Source organism: Nilaparvata lugens, chromosome 3 (assembly GCF_014356525.2).
Source record: "Nilaparvata lugens isolate BPH chromosome 3, ASM1435652v1, whole genome shotgun sequence".
NCBI classification, from domain to species: Eukaryota; Metazoa; Arthropoda; class Insecta; order Hemiptera; family Delphacidae; genus Nilaparvata; species Nilaparvata lugens.
Genome location: NC_052506.1, coordinates 23,569,883 through 23,594,343, shown reverse-complemented (window position 1 = coordinate 23,594,343; position 24,461 = coordinate 23,569,883). Strand labels below are relative to the sequence as shown.

The following is a 24,461-nucleotide window of genomic DNA, read 5'->3' as shown; positions in this document are numbered from 1 at the left end:
TAGTCATAGGCTTTTCTTGTCTTCAATTACTAATGTACTTGTGGAAGCGTGTCCCTATACAATGGAGGAATGTTGTGGTGCCTTTACACTTTGAGTTGATACAGATGCATACACTTTGCATAGAAAAATGTTCATGAAATGTTACATGCCACTTGAGCTCTGCTCAGATTTGTGGCTTCACGTAACAAATGATAATAATAATAATAATAATAATAAGGGCAAAAGTTCAAAAGCATATTTACCAAAGCATGATTCAATTTTACATAGGAAACGTTATGAGTGATGATTTTATGCGTGAATAGTGTCGGAGAATTGCAGATGTTAGTTTAAATGACTTTCGAAATCGTTGTGATGCATGACAACACATAGTGCTGATGCGACCAAACGACTTCTCCAGCAAATCAAATGTAATAATTACGATCCCCCGCCATACAAATCTGTCTTGGCCACTAGCGACTTGTAGCTTTACCTCAAACTCACGACATGACTTCGAGGCCACAGCTTCCAACTAACGAGGAGATCCAAAACAACGTCACAGCCCACTTACACTCATCTGGCGACAATATTTAATGAAGGGGGTTTTGGTAGGTTCACTGGTACCTCAAACTTCACGGCAATTATGTAGAAGAATAATCATAAGTGTAAGTAGCTTTTAGTGATAAAATGATTCTTTCATAATATACATTCGTCTGGCCAATCGGAGGTTGCATAATTATGACTCTCGAACTTGTTCGTTCTGGGAAAAATCAATCACGTTTTTAGTCCAATAGTTGTTCGTTATTTGAAAAGTGATTGTAATTACAGGTATTTCAAGTTTTACCATCAATTTCGCCATTTTCATTGCTTCAATTATTATTTTAATAAGATTTATAAATTCCTACCTTCATATTAATGCATCAAAGAAAAGCACCATTCATCAACATGCATCAAATATATTTCATAATGTATCAACATCAATAGACAATTCAACATAAAAATATGTTGAAATATATTTGTAATGAAATGTTTTGCAGAGTCAAGTGTAATAGAAAGCCTAACTTCGCCCTCCTAGGCATAAAATAAGAGTCATTTTCCATTCTATTCTATTCTTGGTAAATGAGAAAGACCGATGAAAATATAAATAAATTGATATTGACAATATCACAATATATTTTCAAAGCACTTGATCAGTACCCAGGTTTCCAATGCAATTTTCAATGAAACCTGGGTTCCTACTGATCATGTGAAGATTTTCCAAAAATATAATATAGTAGTATAGTAGCATAAATCAATTTGTTTTTATCATGGTAAAATATCGCATCTCCTACCATATAATCAATGAAGAACTGAATTGATCAAATTAAGAAATTCTGAACATAGAATATTTTGTTATTTTCGTGATTGTTTGATATTACACTTTTTATCAAAATTTGGAAAAAACAGACTCTGCCTAGTTTTCCTCAAAGGTCATAATTATATTATGATTAGAGTGTTTTGTTTGATTGGTTTAGATGGTTAATTTAATGTAATGGTAGTTTTAAAATGTGACTCTAATAACCTGTATTTTTGGACTGTGTGTTGTTTATTTATTTTTTTAAATCGGAATAGGAACAGTTTTGGGCTTGCGCCTGTTCTTTCGGAAAGTGATTGTACTTGTAAAAACAAAATAAATATATTCTTGGCAATAACATTTGAAAATCACCTGTAAGACAGCTTGCCGCTACTGCTGCTGTGCGTGGACATGTGCGTGGAGAGGCCCTCGCGCGTGTGGAAGGACTTGTCGCACACCTGGCAGATGAAGGCGCGCGCCCTGGGTGGCCGGCGCATCTGGGGCGCGTGCGTCTGGTGTCGCGGCGGTGTGTCGCGTGTCAAGTCCACTGTCGGCAGGGCCATGGTGGGTGGGGGTCCCCTGCGGGCGCTCCCTTGTGGCGAGGCGAAACCCGAAGTCTAAAAGGGGACAAACCTTACAATTACTTCAACCATGGAAGATATAATCTTGTCAAGGTAGTTTAGTTTATTCTTCGCCAGTAGACAAACCTTCAATTACTTCAAACACGAAAGAAATGACTTGCAACACATGACCTATTAAAACATTAAACTACCTAAACTATTTAATCAATACTTGACTTGTTCATGATTATATAATCTAATAACATTATAAAGAGAAGAATTGGCTTATACATGCACAGGATAGGGAATACACAAATGAAGGACGCATCATTGCGTCTAAACTACTGAACTGATAAAACTTGAAATTTCGCATAAGATTCTTACTTTACCGAGGATGGTTATAGGCCTATTTCCAGTTCGCCAAGTTTTCAAATCGTCAAGCTTCCAGTTTGCAGGGGTACCCTCAGGGGTTTTGTTATACTTTGCTTGAGAGTGGTCAAAAATAATGTATTCAACGGTTTTATCTTCTATCTTCTTATTCTTCTTCTTCTATCTATATCTTCTTCTTCTTCTTCTATCTATATCTTCTTCTTCTTCTTCTTCTTCTTCTTCTTCTTCTATACTATAAAGTATTGAAAAGGAAGAAATTGAACGGGATACGTAATACATGTTTAACGCATAATCGCGTCTGAACTACTGAACTGATTAATTTGAAATTCTGCATGAAGATTCTTAATAAACCAAGGATGGTTATAGGACTATTATCATTTTTATTAATCAATTAATTATAACTTAAATAATTGGAAGAAATTTATTCAATTTGAGATGAAAAGTTTACGTAGGATAAAAATCCAATCAAATCATTTTTCTATTGTGAATTATTACAGTTGTTAATACCTTCAATATTAGCATGGAACAGACTATACAACTAAATTCAATCTATTTGTGCTTTAAACAGATCCTTGCGGAGCATGGGTTATCTGCTAGTTGAAAGATAAAAATGAATAATTTTACTTCTTGAGAAGTTGATATTGTTGTAATTGTTCATATTGAATAAAAATACTAAGAAATTGTTTATCAGAAATTGACAATGGGGTAACAACCGAAGTCGGTCTTTCTAAATTTCAATAAAATCTGTGGTTTTTGACAATTTCTTTGTCTTGTTATTTAATATGAATAATTTGGTTACCTGTCTTGAAGGACTGGAGGCTGGCATAATGGATATGGCGGAGCCAAGGGTGAGGGGTGGGGGAGGCCGGGATGGGGAGCTGGGTGGAGCTGGCGCCTGTGAGCGACCTGCCTCGCCCGATGGTGTCACCTGCAAATTAACCAATCAAACTATCAACTCACAAATATACTATAAATACAAAATTAAATAGACTATAATTATTACTAAACTATGAATTAATACAAATTACTTCATATTTTAAAATGATTAACGATCTCTTTAGTTAAGGAACTGCAATAACCAACCGGCTTTTTAAAAAGAATAGTTTATTTCAACATACTAATAAATCTAATAAAGAGTTAGAAGCATTGTACGCTACACGACCTCTGGCAACAGACTGACTTGAAACTGTCAAGTTTTAATAATGATTATGCCACGAGTACCAATCAGAGAGGGCTGTTTCGAAAAGAAGGCTTCTCTGATTGGTTCTCATGGAGTTTAATCACGATTTAAATTCAACAGATTTTTGTGCGGCCGGGCAATCAGAGCTACCTTTGCCGCTCCGTCATGTTTCCACCACTTTATAGAATGTGGTGGTAATTACCACCATGTGGTGGAATGTAGTGTTATCAACCAGACCTTACATTCAGATGTAACTTTGATCAAATGTTCTCCGTCAAACCAGCACGGAGAGTGTTGCATGTAATTCAACGATGGCGCACTTTGGTTAGTCGAATAGTGGAGCGGTATGCTGCGACCCATTTAAATACATGCATAACATTAAACACTCTCAAGCTACCATTTAGGCCACATTCACCGTTCCACCATGTTTCCACCCTCAAATGTAAATTTCACGAATATCCAATTGAGTTTAACCGCCGTAATACGAAGTCATTGCATTCGATAATTCTGTTGGATGACATAATTTTATAACCGTTCAATAAGACTGGATTTTCGTGCATAATATGATCGATGATCTACTAATGAAAAACACCATTTTCCTTAAGTAATTTTAGGAAATTAAAAAATATGATTTAGAACTAAGAGATTTTGTCACATAATTTATGTAGTTATTATCATGCTCTATAGCATATTGAGAATCACCTATAATAATAATAAAGAAAATAATTGGCTTATACACGTATGGGATAGGAAATTCACGAATGACGCATCATCACGTCTGAACTACTGGACTGACAACTTGAAATTTTGCATATACATTCTCAATTTACCGAGTATGGTTATAGGCCTGCCCTATTTTGAATTCTTCAAGATTTCAGAAGGTGAAGTTTTCAGTTTGTCAAGTTTTAATTGGACCCTTGCGGGGTAAGGGTTATCTGCTAATAATTTATTTCTTTCCAAAACGTACATGAAAATGGACATGAGAAAGTCAAAAACTAAAAACTAACTTAAAGCCAAAGAGAAATTAGTGACTGTATAAAATTCATTTCAATCAACTATAAACTTTGTGCTCCAGCCGCCATATTATAAAATGGCGACCAAAATTAATGTTTCCTGATTTTCTTCTAAAACTATTCACCGCACAGAAAACTTTTTATAAAAAAAATATTTTTGGATAAAAGCATACAATGTATAAAAATGATATTTATAATATATTGATAAAGGATAAATTTCCGTTACATCTTAATTTCAACCCTCATAACCCTAGAAAAAAGGCCAACCTAGTATTGTCCACCAGAAATAGCCATTAGTGGCTGCTACTAAACTCAGGTCCATTGTTCGGACGCTGCTAATATCACTGTGCGATGGTTTTTTGCCATCATACTATTGGCGGATACTAGTGGACACCACTATAAATAGACCCTATGTACTGGGGCTTTTGAGCTCATTCATGTATAATGTCTAGTGAACTGATTAAGACTCACCGTTATTCCTCCCCTACTGGCCAGTAAGTTAGCCACTACATTTGCACCGCCTTTAGGAGTGGCTGCAGAAATAGAAACACTGGAGCCAGGCCTCAGTTGCACTGGACTAGCTGCCCCCATACCGTTGTCCATACTAAAAAAACACCGGAAACAATTCATTTAAAATAATCAATAGCAATATGAAAATATAAGCGTGCAATCTACTAATTAAAGTGTATCTAGAGAAATCAGCAATAAAAATTATGTAAAATTGTCATAACAATTGAAAAAATTATAATCGAAAATTTACAATATTTTAAAAGATGGCAAAATTGAAAATAATACAATTTTTCAAACTGCTGAACAAGTTACATACTGATCTCAACCAAACAATATTTTCTAAAGAATTAGCTCCAATGTTATAAAAAAAATTATACAGTAGTTATAACCATACTTTTATACTTTTCCATATCATACGATGTTCAAAAATTATCTCATAAAAATCTACACCAATCATTATAGATTACAATATTAAACTCTTCCTCAAAACATTAGAATGCATTTCACTCCTAGGGAGGAGCTTCATCAACCTCTGCTGATGATGATTAACCATCTGCTGAGGAGGTTGATGTTTCCTTAAGATTGAAATGCATTTCTCATTTCTCAACTAAAAGGTAAGTGTTTTCAAATATTTACTGTGAAACACAGTGTCTAAATTATAACAGATTTATTGGAAAGTGTCATGGAAAACATCAGTAATATTGTAATTACGATTAATTCATCTCATATAAGGATATTTTTGATCATTTTCACTGCAGCTTGACTGTTGCCATTACAAGTGCTTATTTTACTCTACACATGATAGATTTATTAGTTCCAATAATTCAAATTTGAATTTGAATTTGAAAAAAATTGAAATTTGAAAATTTGAATTATTGTGTTAACATTTATTGGAAACCCAGAAATAAAACAGCCATACTAACCTGACATCCAATCTTCTCCCTTTGGCCATAGGTGCATCAGTAGGTGGCTGAGTCTGCATCCTCTTCATCAATTGGATCTGATTGGTGTTGACTAGAAAAATAAATATTATTATTACAATGATTATAAAATCCAGCTTTAGACTAAGGACAAAGGACATGTATAATTGTGAACGACAATAAAACCATTTGATTTGAGCTATCATCATTTAATTTTTATACACCATCTACAGTGAGATGCACTCCATATTTTCAGCATTTCAGAAATGCTGACAGATTGAACTGAATCTCACTAAAGAATAGAAAACAGTTGACTCCTTTGAATGTAGTCATATAGTTTTTCTGTTTAGTTTGAAGTTATTTTACAGAGCAAGAACGACAAAGCTGAATTTTTATAATGTCAATAAAAAAAACAAACATTCGTGAGAGATTTTAAAAGTACAAACTAGCCTAATTATCTACTTCTAATACCAACGATTCTTAATAATACGTTCCCAAGACATGTGCATCAAGGAAACGCATTTCAGCATTTTTGCCTACTTGAAAACTAACGGGCAATTGTTGTAAACTTTACTATTATTAAAAATGATCCAATACCGACCAGGCTAGCCGAAACGACTAAGGTGTTGCACCATTCAGTCTGCTAGCGCTACCTAGTGGTGGGTTTAAAGCCCGCCGGTAGACAGACAAGGGCGTTCACCCATGTACTTTCCATTATCAACTATGCAGAAACTTAAAACTCATGAGGGCATCATCCACAATGCGCTGCGCAAAGTGAATCTTGTCGAACTATTACATTTTTCATTTTCTATTTTGAAGTGATTTCAAAGAGAAAGTACGACAAAGCTAATTTTTAAACAAACTAATAGCATAGAGAAAAGATAGCATAAGAAGATATCCCACGGTATAGGGCGTTTATGTTCCAATTTCACTGTTAACGCAAGCCGATAGTCCTAGTAGTTGCTTTACGTAGAGCTATGTGACGCTTGTAGCGCAGAATACATATAGAATGGGAACTATCAATCAAACGCCTATTCAACCAATGCTTTTCACATGTCACAAATACTTGAGTGTATCAAGACACGTCACGTGACTGCACCATCTTGTTAGAAATTAAAATCCTGGTCTTTTGATTGGCTCGCGGCAGTGAACGAGACCGATTGACTCGGATCAGTGAAGTGATCCGAACCTCCCATCTATACTATTACAATGCTGAACTTTCTTCCAAGATGGCGGATTTTTGTAACAGGGTACTAGCTGAGTTACCATTCTGTATCTATTCTGTGCTGGTAGTCTCTCATACTGAGCCGTTCTTACACTCTCCCAAAAACAGTAATAATAGACAAAAGTCGACAGTAATCGGTTTGAGTTGACAGAAACTCAGCTTGAAATTTGGAACATAAACGACCTATAGCATGGGATATGTACTTATATCTTTCTCTATGCTAATAGACAGTACGAACTAGTATTCAAGTTTGAATACAGACCATTATTGAGTAGTTCAGTGGTCTGCTGCGAGGGAGGAGCCACCAAACTGGCGAAGGAGCGCGGCTGAATGGAGCCGGGCTGGGGAGGGGGAGGGACCTGTGATGGCCCACAGTACAGCTGGGGGCTTGCCTAAAACAACACAAAACATAACATTACAGAAATGTTATATTTATACAAAAATAATATTACAATTTAATGAATAATTATTGTGTATCATTGAATAATTATTAATAAAGTAATTACAATAATTTGTGAATTATGGTGTCTCACTGGTGTCCCAGCAAGCTTTACACAAGGCAATGGTTGCTCTCTGGTGACCCACTGGTACCAAGACTGGTGGCTGAATCATCACAATTAATTTTATCAAATGTATAAATAAATAATGTCATATGAGTTTTGTTGGTGAAGCTATTCAACGGTAAATCCTTGTTTGTGTAAGTATTTATGTAATTTGTATTTATGGTTTATAATATTATGATGTCCTATTTCTATTCCTTAAGTTGAAAAAGTGCGATTTTTTTAGCATATGTTGTTTTTGATCTTTATTTTGATGTAAGGGAGCACCTCACGAAGTTAGTCTGCCTATTTCAGAAACATTTGGAATATATCCTCCTAAAGTGCGTAGACTTATGCGTCACGAACACCCGCATTTCACTGTTCATCAGCTGATGCTATGCTTATTATATCGTTACGAATACATATATAATAAGTATAGCATCAACTGATGAACAGTGAAATGAGCGTGTTCGTGGTGCATAAGTCTGTACGAACCTTAAGACCGCTTTGATCGCAGAACGCTTTCCTTGTATTCAAGCCACTATCAAATGGGAACAACTGTTACATTTTAACACAAACAATTGTTGCTTGTTAAAAGCTAGACATCAATGTTCCCCTTTCAACCGATGCTGATAGTTTATATAGCCTATCTCACCATATTCTCCTAGTTTGTATAGCCTATCTCACTATATATTCTCCTATAGTGGGGTCCACATTATAATGACATTGCAAAAAGATAGGATAACAGCGTTGCCGATTCTCTCCCTTGCCACTGCCTCCTATAGAGGATAGCTGATACCGGTATATCTATATAAAAGATAAATTAAATACTAAATCATATTTCAATATATTCAATATTTTGTTAATTAATAATTATATTTCTACATTGCTAAAAACGATCTGGTTAACTTGAGGATAGCGCTATCTGCTTCGATTTGGTGTTGGATAGCAACACCAATGTGATTGACATACTGCTATTATAACGTGGACCTCACTGTAGTTTGAAAGGCCTATCTCACTACATTCTCCTAGATTGTTTCACCTACCATTGCATTGGGCTGCATAGGGTGCGCACTGGCACGGTGCATGTCGAGATCGTGACGCGTGTCGAAGACGACCAGACCGGCACAGTCACCGCACCGGAAGTGTTTGCGGGTCACACGATGAGCCTCCAGGCCAGTCGCGTCACCAATCACCTCCCCGCACACCTGCAATCACGTTACAATCACATTCTATACACCGAAATGAAATAGGTTGCAATTCCAGTCCATAAACCTATATTTAATAGGTTGACACTTTCTCAAATCTTTAGAGAGACTAATAGACAAAGAATGTACAGACATTCATATTGAATCAAATGGGCTTAGTTTAGTGTAATCATCATCACAGATTTCACCACTATTGACTGGGGAATTGTCATACTCCATTATGAGTTGAATTGAAGACACCAAAAAATTATTGAAAATGAACATTTGAACTCTCCGCTAAGTTTTTTCAACTAATCTTTTGAATTCGACAACAATTTTATATATAATTGAACTCCCCATGACCTCCAAGACATGATGCTTGATCCCTTGGTCTATACAGGATGTGTCAGAAGTAGTGTCGAACATTTTAGGATATTGTTCCTAGATGATAGGAGACTACAGAAGTCGTATTTGGAGTGTCCAAAACTCAGCGGTTATCCTTATAGCCGCCATTTTTTTTCACATGTTGTATTGATCTGAAATTAGAGATGAATATTTATGTTATGAAGACTCAGCTTTAAAAAATGAAATGAAATTTTTTCGATGAAAATATCCAAAATGACGGCCATTTTAAATTTTTGATGGAAAACCGTTCACTTTACAGAAAATTTACAAGAGACAAAAAAGTTGGCAAATTTTATTAAGATTTCAAGGATACCTCATTTATTAAGATTGGTGAAAGAATAACGGAGAAATTAATTCTACTCTTACTACATGCATGACCACTTTTCACCATTTAGACATCGAATATTAAATTTTTAATTCAAATTGTATTCAAGATGAAGCTTTGAAACTCGGTATGGCTCCATATGGGCATACAACTGATTTTACAATGTTTTTCAGATGATCTTGTTTGTCTTGTACAGGTATGATTGTACGAAAAGAATTGATTTCTCTGTTATTCTTTGACTAATCTTGATGAATAAGGTATCTTTGAAATTTTTATAAAATTTGCCAACTTTTTGTCTTCTGTAAATTTTCTGTAAAGTGAACGGTTTTCGTGAAATTTGCCATCAAAAATTTAAAATGGCCGCCATTTTGGGAATTCTTATCGAAAATTGTTCATTTAATTTTTTAAAGCTGAGTTTTAATAGCATAAATATTCATGCCACATTTCAGATCAATATAACATTTCGCTCTTGAGATAAAAATCTCAAGTGAAAAAAACAAAATATCCGCTATAAGGATAACCGCTGAGTTTTGGACACTCCAAATACGACATTTGTAGTCTCCTATCATCTAGGAACAATACCCTAAAATGTTCGTCACTACTTCTGAAACATTCTGTATATTGATGAAGTGCAGTTAATGAAAGAGTCTTTAAAATATAAATTACAAATTAAAACACAAATATAGTAAATATATATAGTAATATTAGGGGTGCTTCACTTCACACATTGATAATTATGGTGTCTTGAGGTGAAATTGAAACCAATGTCATTGGGTCATACATCTCACACTTGCCGTTTGATGAATGTAATATTATTATAGTACGCACCTCACACTTGCCGTCGCCACCGGTGCTATTACGTCGCATCGTTGTTCCCATCATAGCCGTTCTTACACTCTCCCCCCGCCAAAACAGTAATAATAGACAATAGTCGACAGTAATCGGTTTGAGTTGAGAAAAACTCAGCTTGAAATTTGGAACATAAACGACCTATACCATATGTACTTATATCTTTCTCTATGCTAATAGGCAGTACGAACTAGTATTCAAGTTTGAATACAGACCATTATTGAGTAGTTCAGTGGTCTGCTGCGAGGGAGGAGCCACCAAACTGGCGAAGGAGCGCGGCTGAATGGAGCCGGGCTGGGGAGGGGGAGGGACCTGCGATGGCCCACAGTACAGCTGGGGGCTTGCCTAAAACAACACAAAACATAACATTACAGAAATGTTATATTTATACAAAAATAATATTACAATTTAATGAATAATTATTGTGTATCATTGAATAATTATTAATAAAGTAATTACAATAATTTGTGAATTATGGTGTCTCACTGGTGTCCCAGCAAGCTTTACACAAGGCAATGGTTGCTCTCTGGTGACCCACTGGTACCAAGACTGGTGGCTGAATCATCACAATTAATTTTATCAAATGTATAAATAAATAATGTCATATGGGTTTTGTTGGTGAAGCTATTCAACGGTAAATCCTTGTTTGTGTAAGTATTTATGTAATTTGTATTTATGGTTTATAATATTATGATGTCCTATTTCTATTCCTTAAGTTGAAAAAGTGCGATTTTTTTAGCATATGTTGTTTTTGATCTTTATTTTGATGTAAGGGAGCACCTCACGAAGTTAGTCTGCCTATTTCAGAAACATTTGGAATATATCCTCCTAAAGGTGCGTAGACTTATGCGTCACGAACACCCGCATTTCACTGTTCATCAGCTGATGCTATGCTTATTATATCGTTACGAATACATATATAATAAGTATAGCATCAACTGATGAACAGTGAAATGAGCGTGTTCGTGGTGCATAAGTCTGTACGAACCTTAAGACCGCTTTGATCGCAGAACGCTTTCCTTGTATTCAAGCCACTATCAAATGGGAACAACTGTTACATTTTAACACAAACAATTGTTGCTTGTTAAAAGCTAGACATCAATGTTCCCCTTTCAACCGATGCTGATAGTTTATATAGCCTATCTCACCATATTCTCCTAGTTTGTATAGCCTATCTCACTATATATTCTCCTATAGTGGGGTCCACATTATAATGACATTGCAAAAAGATAGGATAACAGCGTTGCCGATTCTCTCCCTTGCCACTGCCTCCTATAGAGGATAGCTGATACCGGTATATCTATATAAAAGATAAATTAAATACTAAATCATATTTCAATATATTCAATATTTTGTTAATTAATAATTATATTTCTACATTGCTAAAAAACGATCTGGTTAACTTGAGGATAGCGCTATCTGCTTCGATTTGGTGTTGGATAGCAACACCAATGTGATTGACATACTGCTATTATAACGTGGACCTCACTGTAGTTTGAAAGGCCTATCTCACTACATTCTCCTAGATTGTTTCACCTACCATTGCATTGGGCTGCATAGGGTGCGCACTGGCACGGTGCATGTCGAGATCGTGACGCGTGTCGAAGACGACCAGACCGGCACAGTCACCGCACCGGAAGTGTTTGCGGGTCACACGATGAGCCTCCAGGCCAGTCGCGTCACCAATCACCTCCCCGCACACCTGCAATCACGTTACAATCACATTCTATACACCGAAATGAAATAGGTTGCAATTCCAGTCCATAAACCTATATTTAATAGGTTGACACTTTCTCAAATCTTTAGAGAGACTAATAGACAAAGAATGTACAGACATTCATATTGAATCAAATGGGCTTAGTTTAGTGTAATCATCATCACAGATTTCACCACTATTGACTGGGGAATTGTCATACTCCATTATGAGTTGAATTGAAGACACCAAAAAATTATTGAAAATGAACATTTGAACTCTCCGCTAAGTTTTTTCAACTAATCTTTTGAATTCGACAACAATTTTATATATAATTGAACTCCCCATGACCTCCAAGACATGATGCTTGATCCCTTGGTCTATACAGGATGTGTCAGAAGTAGTGTCGAACATTTTAGGATATTGTTCCTAGATGATAGGAGACTACAGAAGTCGTATTTGGAGTGTCCAAAACTCAGCGGTTATCCTTATAGCCGCCATTTTTTTTCACATGTTGTATTGATCTGAAATTAGAGATGAATATTTATGTTATGAAGACTCAGCTTTAAAAAATGAAATGAAATTTTTTCGATGAAAATATCCAAAATGACGGCCATTTTAAATTTTTGATGGAAAACCGTTCACTTTACAGAAAATTTACAAGAGACAAAAAAGTTGGCAAATTTTATTAAGATTTCAAGGATACCTCATTTATTAAGATTGGTGAAAGAATAACAGAGAAATTAATTCTACTCTTACTACATGCATGACCACTTTTCACCATTTAGACATCGAATATTAAATTTTTAATTCAAATTGTATTCAAGATGAAGCTTTGAAACTCGGTATGGCTCCATATGGGCATACAACTGATTTTACAATGTTTTTCAGATGATCTTGTTTGTCTTGTACAGGTATGATTGTACGAAAAGAATTGATTTCTCTGTTATTCTTTGACTAATCTTGATGAATAAGGTATCTTTGAAATTTTTATAAAATTTGCCAACTTTTTGTCTTCTGTAAATTTTCTGTAAAGTGAACGGTTTTCGTGAAATTTGCCATCAAAAATTTAAAATGGCCGCCATTTTGGGAATTCTTATCGAAAATTTTTCATTTTATTTTTTAAAGCTGAGTTTTTATAGCATAAATATTCATGCCACATTTCAGATCAATACAACATTTCGCTCTTGAGATAAAAAATCTCAAGTGAAAAAAACAAAATGTCCGCTATAAGGATAACCGCTGAGTTTTGGACACTCCAAATACGACATTTGTAGTCTCCTATCATCTAGGAACAATACCCTAAAATGTTCGTCACTACTTCTGAAACATTCTGTATATTGATGAAGTGCAGCCAATGAAAGAGTCTTTAAAATATAAATTACAAATTAAAACACAAATATAGTAAATATATATAGTAATATTAGGGGTGCTTCACTTCACACATTGATAATTATGGTGTCTTGAGGTGAAATTGAAACCAATGTCATTGGGTCATACATCTCACACTTGCCGTTTGATGAATGTAATATTATTATAGTACGCACCTCACACTTGCCGTCGCCACCGGTGCTATTACGTCGCATCGTTGTTCCCATCATAGCCAGCTTGTCCAGAGGAATGTACTCGTTCGAGAGAGGCGCATCAACGAAACTACAAAACAACACACACATATTAAGAAATAGATAAATAGTTTTAAGGAAAACTTAATTTAAATGTTTGGAATTATAAGATATATAGCTTTTGTAGCCATCAGACTTGAGTTGTTGACAACGTCAAGAAACATAAAAAAACTCATTTAAAAGTTGTAATTAAAAACTCTTCTAATGCGTAGTAGAAAGGATTGGCACACAGAACGTAAAAAGAGACTTTTTGAACAGAGCAATGGGGAGACTTTCATTGAATCTGCCAACTTATTAAAAATTTTAGTTCCAACAACCAAATGCGACTTTTGTATCTTAAAGTGCAATTCCTTAGCGACGACTCGAGACGTGTGTTTAGAGCCACCGCGGCTAGAGCACATAACCTATAAATTCATTAGATTCAATGACTCATTTGATTTTTATCTTGTATGAACGTTATGGCGGCAGATGAATTAGAAGTGATGGCTACTCTATTGCTTTTACAATTCATAATGATAATATTGATAATATAGGATTCGCGTGAGCATGCGCGAAAACGTAGTTTTGGCCTGACAGTTTGCGCAAATGGCTTGAGCAGTGTTATGAATCATCGAATCTAATGAATTTATAGGTTATGTGCTCTAGCAGTGGCGGCTCTAACCACGCGTCTAGTATTGTCACTAAAGAATTGCATCTTTAGTCAGCCTTTTATGTTGGGTCTCAAGTTAGTGCCTTTGGCGCTAATCAATCATTGACTTATCTAGCCCAATGTATAAATGAGTCTTTCTAGTAACGAAGTACCTAGGTATAGAATAGAAAAATCGGGAAATAGTGATCATTATAACACAATAATGGGAGACCTCGACAAAATCTTCATCATGAAAAGTAAGAAAGTAGCATTACCCGCCAGCAGCTGCCTCTGGATTAGAGCCGGCCGACATGACTGAGAGTGCATTGAGAGGTGAAGCAAGCGCATTGGCAGGGGTGATAGACAGCGATCCATTCTTCACTGAACTGTTTAGAAGTGACGGTCCCAGGATTGTCAGAGAACCAATCTGAAACACAAGTTATACATCAATCTTTCATGAAATACAAATTTTATTAAATACAAAATCATTAATGAATCTTTACAGAAACACAAGAAAAACAAATTACAACATTTAATAAAATTTAAAAAATTTACTTGTTTGTATTTAATCAACTATTGATCAATCTTTTCCAACAGAGTTAACGTGTTTCAAATGAAATTAGATTATTAAATTTTGATAATCAGGCTGGTGTCAGAAGCCTTAGAGGTTTCAAATAATTATTGAATAAGGGTTACCCAATGATAATGAACTACAAATTTTATTCAATTTTCAAACTTCATGAATTACTAATCAACTCAAATCATGTAATTGATGTCACACAGTAAAGAAGTTTGTTAGTAAAGTAGTACTATGTAGCAGTAACATAGAAATATTCCATTCAACCAATGCTGACAGTGCATTTCACTATAGAAAATTCACTATACAAAACCCAATTAATAATTACTAAAAATAAGTCCATGGTCTTTTGTTTTGAAAACTTTTTTATATAATCAATAAAATAGTTTTGAACGTTTTCAAGGCTACTACTGTATACTAACAGAATGAAAAAGTTGTCTGTCGAAAACATTTTTTTTTTTGAGATATTTTCTGAAACATTTTACTTTTTGAGATATGAGAGCCTAAAGTTTAAATCTTTGGGACAGAACATTTCAAATTCGGTAAGAGATATAATAAATCCATGAGATTTGGAGAATAAATTCTTCATGGTATTGTTGATTGAAAAAACAAAATGTTCTGAAAATATCAATTTTTGAGAATATTATTCAATTTACCAAAAATAACTTTTAGTGTTGAGTTATTTTTGGTAAATTGAATAACTTTCTCAAAAATTGATATTTTCAGAAAAGTTTTGTTTTATTCAATCAACAATACCATGAAGAATTCATGGAATCAAGAATACCATCATCTGAATCGCATAGATTCATCTCTTACCGAATTCGAAATGTTCTGTCCCAAAGATTTAAACTTTAGGCGCTCATATCTCATAAGTAATGATCGGAAAAAAATTTCATTTTGTTGGTTTAATAACATACTAATCGAATTTTTTTTAATATATCACCAGTTGAAAGTTTATTTTTAGCCTTACCACAGCCTTAAAACAAAAGGGTACTACGAAATTAATTTTTTAGTAATCAAAAGGCTCTAGATTGAGTAACATCTGAGATTGACAGAACTTTTCGGGGTTCAATACTGAAATAATGAAACGATTTCATTCAAATAAATGAAACTAGATCTCACCTTGGGAGGAGGAATATTCTTGACGTCCTTGTTGGAGTTGATCGACTCTGCCCCACTGCTCTCAACCCCACTATCATTTCCTGAGCTTTCGTTTTTGTCGTCCTCATCTGCTGGAAACAATCACTATTACTTTAATTGTGTCAAAAAATAAACACTTCTTCTGTGAATCAAAATAAACACTACTATTGGGAATCATTATATTGTAATCAGAAAATTTATAAAATATACAAGCATGAAATAGTACTGTAATAATGAACGAAATACTGTGAATACTTTGTTAACGTATTTTTCATTTTTACAACACCCAATTGGTGCAATTGGTGCAGCCTAGATAAGACTGGAAAATAATATTTGGTTACATGGTAAATATCCAAATGGAATTACCGTACATGCAGTTTGAACCGAATCAAAGGCTGCTACATTTTCAAGCATTATTCTGCTTGTATCTAGGAAAACTCAAATTGGTAGGATAAGAAATCAAAAAAAGTTATAACAAAGTGAGGTTTATGACAATTTTAAATAGTTTGACTGGATTTAGGCATACCAATTTTGAATAATTTACTGAAAAATGAGAAGAGGCAAATAAGAACAAAGCATACGGCGACAATTATTTATTCAACACAGCTTAAAAGCATGCAACTATGATGCAACTAGAATCACTGGAAAAATATGTATATACACCATCAAGAAGTATTTCCAATAGTCTGATCTTCTCAGATAAATGTATTGATAGGAGTTATGGGTCCAATGTCAGTACATAGTCAGTACTCCTCAGTACATAGTACAGTTAAATATTGTAAACAATGGGGTGGACCCATAACTCCTATCAATACATTTATCTGAGAAGATCAGACAATTGGAAATACTTCTTGGTGTATATACATATTTTTCCAGTGATTCTAGTCATATTCTAGTAAATATTATAACTAAGGGTGGACACTGACGACAGGATAAGTGTGTTGAACATATGTGAGCATTTATGACATGCATGTGTGTGAACACACATGTTCAACATACTTGTGTCATCAGCAAAAGGCTTCAAAAACATTTTTGAGGTTAGGTTTTTGTATCTGATTATATTGTTAATTTTCTCTTCGATGCTCTATTTTAGGTTAAATTATTTTTGTATAATTTTTATTTGTAATTTTCCAGTGGTTTATTATGTTATTGGTTATTCATTATTAATATCATGTTAGAAACTGTGTTTATGTTAGAGTGATGGTTAGGGAAAGGTAGTTTTCTTTTAAATATATGCTAGTATCTAATCATGTAGCCTAATAATTAAAATTATTCTATAATTTTAAATTAGGAATTTCGTTATTGTCCTCAACAGAACGCCCACCTGGAGCGCTGAAGGCTAACGACGCATGCGCATTACGATATAATATTCTCGAGAGAGTAGGTAGCAAGGATAGTAAAATACAGTACAGCTATAGATAGTATAAGGATAGATCTATATGCTATTCTTGAGTAAGTAGTTGTTGATGTGCAACTATAGTGAGGTCCACGTTGTAATGGAGGTGTTGCTATCAACATTGGTGTTGCTATCCTTTTCTATCATTTGACAAAGCAGATAACGCTGTCCTTTTCCATATCCGCAACATTGTCAGATCGTTTTCAAAAATGAATTAACCTAACAAAATATTCAATCACAATATTATTTAAACAATGTATTGAATTATTAAAAAATATTTTTATTCACGAATAAAATTTAATTGATCATTTTCAACAAGAATGAACAGTTAATATTACATCACATATACTGGTATTAGCTATCTTCTATAGACAAGGCAACGCTGTTCTAGCTTTCTAAACTGCCATTATAACGAGGACCTCACTATAGTTTATTTTACTTTTACTTCTGTACTTCTAGCCAAGTATTTCAAAGTAAATTACGCTACTACTTGATAAATAATCGGGAAGAAAAAATGACGGTAGCCTACCTTTGGCGGATGGTTCCTTCTTGACCTTGACCATGGATACTTTCTCCACTTTGACCTGCGGCTCTTTCTTGATTGGTTTCTTCATTTCGTTGCTTTCTTCATTCTTCTTCGGCGGCACTTTCTCAGCTTCTATATCATTCATCGGTTCTTTCTTTACAGCTACTTTCTCCATACTTATATTTTTCACTGCTACTTTCTCCACACTTACATTTTTCACAGCCACTTTTTCCACACTAGCGTTTTTCACAGGCTCTTTATCTTTACTACTCTGTAACAAATTGATAATTAAATAGAAATTAAAACCAGTTTATAGCAGTAACTTAAATGTGTATAAGACAAATGATTGACTATGTGATTGAATATCTGTGATTTGATGTGGCCTTATGTATATTGTACCATAGAGAAACAATAGCATATTAAGTAGATATCCCATGGTATAGGGCGTTTGTGTCGCAACTTTTACTTTTATCTCCGTACAAGCTTTACTACGGTGAGCTGGCGAAAAACATTTCAAGCAACAATCCTTCTCCTTCACAAAACGGAAGCGATCCCAAGGCGATAACTGAAGAAACTGGCGACAATCAATTAATTTTTGATTTGTCAATGAGCATTTCAGACAATCCAACAACTTTGTAGGTGCCTTGGTCTCTTGCGAATTCGATTGAACGACTAGAACTTTAGATTTTGCGATTTGTTTCACTGCTGGCTTACATGACTTAGAAGATTCTTCATAAGGCAACGATTTAATTTGTTTCTCTATAAACGACACAAAATCAGCATATTATGTAGGATCATCCTTGGCGTGTACTGAAGCTTCAAATGCTTCCCGAGATACAGGGTCCAATATTTTCAAAGCTTGAAACAGGAATAATAGCATCAGATACATCTTCACCGCGTTTCAAGGCTGTAATAGAACTACAGAATCGATCCAATATTGAAACTAAACCAGCACGAGACTCAGATCTTAGATTATTGAATTCGAAAATTTGTTTCAAATAAGCATTAGTCTGAGATCGGGGATCATCAAACCGCTTAACCAACGATTGCCAAATAACCTCATAATTATTAGCAATGGGGGGCAAATGACGATCAACGTAAGCAGCTTCTCCTTTCAGCTTACTTACAAGATGTTGCACCTTGTGTTGATCTGAAATCGATTTGTTATCATGGATCATGCATTTGAACATTTCATAAAATACAGACCATTTCGACTGATCTCCGTCAAACACAGGAATTTCGATTTTCGGTAAAAGATTTGTAGAATCATTAGTCATTGAAGGTTGAATAGGGTTAGATGCAGGTACGACTTCACTACGTTTATTCAATTCCCTAGCAACAGTCTCTATACATTCATACATTTCGATATGTGAATCACTGAATTGAGGTACAAATGCGGGATCAATTTCCATTTCAAGTTCCTGTATTTCCATCTCAGTGGCCTCATATTGGTTAATACTTGTTAAAGTGGAACTATAAAGAATTAGAAACTGCTTAGCACTTGCTTCTTCTTTCAACGCCCTTTTAGACAAATCATAAGTACGCTGAATTCGTGTAAAATATTGTTCAAGTTTAGCTCGTTTGAGCTTCAACTTTCTGTCACTCATGATTGGATAATATTTAATTATTTTCATTAATCATAATGAGATTACGATAACAAGAATGAACGATTTCGAACGAGAACGAAACGATAATCATAGAACAACGATTGTACAGAGAAATCACAAATACAAAGTAGGAATAAGCGATAATTTTATCTGCAGTGCTGAACAATGAGTTTCTGTTGAGCAAGCAGATAAGCACTGCTGCTTTGCAAGCAGTTACAACACAAATGCACAGTACTGTCTGCAACGCAACAACTGGCATAATAACTATACATATTTCGAAATCAATTCTACAATGCAAATTGAATTGAATATATTGAAAAATGAATGCCAAAACGAATGTATTTTACAAGATAAATGAGACGATCCGGTCCGGTTGACCAGAATGTTAGGCACATACTGGTTCTTTAAATTTAAATATTTCAAACTACAAGTTTCAAATGCTCTGAAGTGGACTGTATAAAACGAATCAAATCTTTGTGCTGAACAATATATCCATTCAGAAAAATCCACATACATAGAACACATAGAAAATCAGAAAAGGTACTCGCCAAATCCCAAATCCAACATGTCGCGATTCGAATTGCTTGCCTACTTATATTTGAGGTAAAAGGTGAACAGTTGGATAGGATAGATGAGAAGAAAAGATGGGTGAAATTATGCAAAACGATTTATCCGAAATGCGATTATTAAAGTTGGTTCCTAGCTGGTTTCCCGTTCTAAGATGAAGTTTACTGTCTGGATATATAACACTATGACTTGATTATTGATAAAAACAAAACTAAAAACTGAGTTCTGGCATTCACTTTTCACTAATACGAAACGTGAATAACTTTTCACGTAGAACGAAAATACAATATTATTTATGTACACGAATATATGTATAGGCTGAATTTCCTATAATATCAAACTATACGAATATTTAGGCAGAATGAGGACGAATTTCCTGAATCTTAAAGCCTCGAGAGCGAGTACATAGCTGAACGAAATGCTATCCAATGCCTCGAACGATAATTGATAATGAGCAAATGAATACATTTCAAATGGCCTCAACACAGCTCATGGAAGAGCGGCTATGAAGTACGATTGAAAGCGCATGCGAATTCAAAGCTCATGCGCCGTTAAACGGTGCATTTCTCTTGTGTCACTCCAGCCATTTGTGTAATCCACTTGTCAGCTGATTGATTATGAATAATATCTATAGTCTGATTAATCATATCTTCAGAGTAGAATCTTCGGTATGGAGGAATTCCTTTTCATTTCATATTATCCTTAAAAAACCTTGTGTATTTTTAAAAAACCTTGTGTATACATCGAGTTGAAAGAGAAATATTCCTGCCAAATCTCATCGAATTCAATCAACGCGTTTGGCCGTAATCGCGTTACATACAGACAGACAAAAGCAAATTGAATTGAAACATAAACCTCCCTATGTTCAATCAATAATAATTGCGTTAACTAACCTGCGAATAATAATCATTCAACTAACCGCGGAACTGTGATTGGACGAACCACTGGCCGACGAACTCCTCCGCGAACTCGCAGGGCCCGCTTTGACCGGCTCCTCTTCCTCCTCATCCTCTTCCGGTTCCTCCTCCTCCTCTTCCTCCTCCTCAGAGGAGATGCCGTCGTCGCCGTCGAGAGGAGGCTTGGCTAGGAATCCCTCGGGCACCGAGATCGGACTCGAAGTGGAGTTGGCATGCTGCTTCACCTCTGAGCTACTGGCCACCGGTACGGCCGGTTGCACCTTTGTCGTCATTGTCCGTCTGGAAAATTGATTGAACATTAAAGTAGTCGAATTCTAATCACAGTTTGTAGGCATAGTGTAAATGAAACATGTTGAAGTAATGTTAGTATTAGTAAAGAAGTAAAATCATAGTGAGAAATAGAATTGAATGAAATCGGAGCATACTGAAGAAGTAAAATCATAGTAAGAAGTATTTAAATCACAGTAAGTCTTCAACTAGTAAATACGGTACAGTACTTCATAAATAAATTAGTATTAATTAGTCGAATTGAGTTTCAACTGGAAAGTGAGCATAGAACCGTCACTGCTGGTTGTACCTTTGTTGTCATTTCTCGTCTAAAAAAATTGATTGAATATTCAAGTAGTCCAATTCTAATCACAGTATATAGGCCTATTGGAAATGGAACATATTGAAATAATGTCATTATTAGTAAAGAAGTAAAATCATAGTGAGGAGTAGAAGAACTAGTAGCTTTGTTAGTACCCCATTTTGTGACAAGGAAAAAATATAATAATTGCTTTTAAAATCTCTAGTCAACTATTAACCTGTTTAAATAATTTGAATCAACGGTTAGGAGCTTTGGAGGATTCGTTCATGCAAATACTAAGATCTTCACTATTGTTTAACAACACCTGTTTTAGCAACTAAGTAAATTGTTTATTAGCAAATACAGTACATTATGAACAATTTAGTAGTAAAAACTTTAATGGGATTGACAAAATACCATTCATTACTACAAGTCAAACTAACCTGTTACTTAAAACATGAATGATATGCCATAAAAATTAAAATTTGCTGGTAGTAACTGAAGTAAAGCGTTACTGGTAAGCGAATGTAATGGGTTTTATAGAAGATGAAATTACACATTTTGTTTAAATGACACAATAGGCATGTTTTCAATGACAGTACTTTGAAAAGTTTTTAAGATATTGAGATCACTTGATTTTGAGTACATCTATTTTTCCTTATGTCTAGTATTGTATTTAGAAGTTGAAGAATTCTAAAAAAATAGATTAAAAATAAAACATTGTAAGTTGAAGATCATAGTAGTAGGAAGAATTAGGTCTAGAATTTAGTAGTAAATTTTCTAATTAATAGGATTAACAAATAAACTACTATTCATTACTATCACCATTGTTGAGTTAAACTGTTGCTTATAATATTAAAGCAGTAGCCTAAGTTAAATTCTAATAAATCAAGTTATTATATGAGTCTTTAGTTTCACACTACAGTACTTTAAGGACTCGCCACACCAAGCTCGCCAGTACCGCCGAGGTAGTACCGCTGGTGGTAGTTTTCTCGGCTGAGCACGCCACACCGAAAAACGTCCGCTAGCGGTAGTCTCCGAGTAGTGAGTCTAGTAGTGGGGGGTGAGACGTACTAGTGTGTTGTGTTGCAAGGAGGAGAGGTGCGCATGCGCTACCTCTTCGAATCGCCTGCCATGTATTCAGGTTGAGCGCGCCACACTGAGCTCGCTTTGTCCGCCGTACTACCTCTCAGCGAACTTTTGTTGAATCGCCTAGCAGGCGGTCGTAGGTGGTAGTGCGCCGTACTACCGCCGCGGTAGCGAAGTCGGTGTGGCTCGCTCAACCTGAATACATGGCTAGCGATTTTTAAAACTTCGCTACCGCCGCGGTAGCGAGCTTGGTGTGGCGTGTCCTTTAGATGGTTGCATCTAAGCCAGCTACTAACGTATAAAATTATAATGGTTAGTTAATGTTAATTGAAGTTCATGAACCATTAAAGTGGTTATGCTAGCCTATATTAATGGTAGATTTATAGATTAGACTATTTTTTCAATGAAGACATTACATTTTAATTTAACATCTAACAAGCCAACCTAACCGAACTAGCCCTATTGTAACACAATATCAAAATGCATCCTTTTAAAGTAAAGGTACCAAGAAGAATTATAATATTTAAATATGAATTCTTTCAGTATAATAATTTGACCAAAGAATATAAACTGTTGAAAGATTAAGAAAATAATGAATTGGGATTTGTAAATATAAAAAACACAACATAATATTTTTTGGGTAAGTTATTTATTTACATGAAACACTAATAGGACTATCTATTACTATTTAGCCTACTAGATTAAAATTCAGATGAAAAAATGCCAATTTACTTCTATACAAGCAAAAATTAACTCTAGCCTAGTCTAGATGCTAGTTTTGGATGTAGGCCGTAACTAATAATTTAACAATAATTGTTTTATTATTGATAACAGAAACATAACTTATCTGTAATAATCTGATAAAGTTAATATACTACACAATTAAATTTTATAAAAATATACTTGTTAGCCTAATGAGTTAAAAAATAAAGCATTTGGAGCAATCAAATAACAATAATAATACTGGCTCCAAGTACTCATAACCTATTACTTCCTTTTATTGGAATAGGCCTGATTCTAGGAAAAACACTAAAACACTGTTTTTGAAGAAGCATTAAAATACGGTAGGTAAGCTGGCAGCCGAAGTGTACAGCATATTTAAATTTAAAAAAGTATTATAACTTGGGAAAAATAGAAAATGCAGGAAGGGATTAAAAAAGCAAAGAAGAATATTAATGCCGGATTGATTAAAAGTAGACCTGTCCTGTCGTGTAACTTACCTTTCCAGTTTTCACAAGGGAGATTATTATCAATGTTTGATGACAGCAAAATAGCACAAAACAAATAGCAATCAGTAATAAATATTATAGCACATTAGTAAAACACTTTTCAGTTATAATATAATATTTATAAACTAATTTCTGGATCCTCCTCAAAAGCGATAAAAATTGACAGCCATTTGCAATAATAGCAATTAACATAGAATGGCTGCCAACTGTACAGTGTTGCCATCAGTCGTTAACTTCCATAATGATGAACTCAAATCTTGAACGATTTATATAAATATGTAGATGAATATTTCTTAGAAGTTTGGATAATCAAAATTTGATTTGAATAAATTACTGCAATCGACTCTGTTTTAAAAAGATTGTCGATGTGAGACTGATTTGAAGACACAGATTGCTAGTCGGCCATTAAAGGGATCCATACCAACCAGGGAGTATAATATAATAAGGGTGTATACCATCTGACCGACCTAAAAACTGACCGACCTGCAAA

General features: G+C 34.7%; 1 protein-coding gene across 2 annotated transcripts in view; it reads right to left on the bottom strand.

Moving 5' to 3' along the window:
* LOC111045202 (sal-like protein 1) overlaps window positions 1-24,163 on the bottom strand; it is a 30,468-nt gene extending 6,305 nt beyond the window's left edge. The window contains exons 1-12 of one of the 2 annotated variants that reach the window (XM_039423336.1): window positions 23,963-24,163; window positions 21,088-21,364; window positions 17,998-18,265; window positions 16,055-16,164; window positions 14,631-14,782; window positions 13,653-13,758; window positions 11,953-12,114; window positions 10,628-10,757; window positions 5,886-5,976; window positions 4,924-5,056; window positions 3,059-3,187; window positions 1,682-1,926 (exon numbers count right to left, since the gene is read on the bottom strand). In XM_039423336.1, the coding sequence (XP_039279270.1) occupies window positions 1,682-1,926; window positions 3,059-3,187; window positions 4,924-5,056; window positions 5,886-5,976; window positions 10,628-10,757; window positions 11,953-12,114; window positions 13,653-13,758; window positions 14,631-14,782; window positions 16,055-16,164; window positions 17,998-18,265; window positions 21,088-21,357 (1,796 nt within the window). In that variant the 5' untranslated portion in view covers window positions 21,358-21,364; window positions 23,963-24,163. The remainder of the gene's footprint in view (window positions 1-1,681; window positions 1,927-3,058; window positions 3,188-4,923; window positions 5,057-5,885; window positions 5,977-10,627; window positions 10,758-11,952; window positions 12,115-13,652; window positions 13,759-14,630; window positions 14,783-16,054; window positions 16,165-17,997; window positions 18,266-21,087; window positions 21,365-23,962) is intronic. The other variant, XM_039423337.1, reaches the window with a different exon arrangement.
* Window positions 24,164-24,461: the final 298 nt, after the last annotated feature.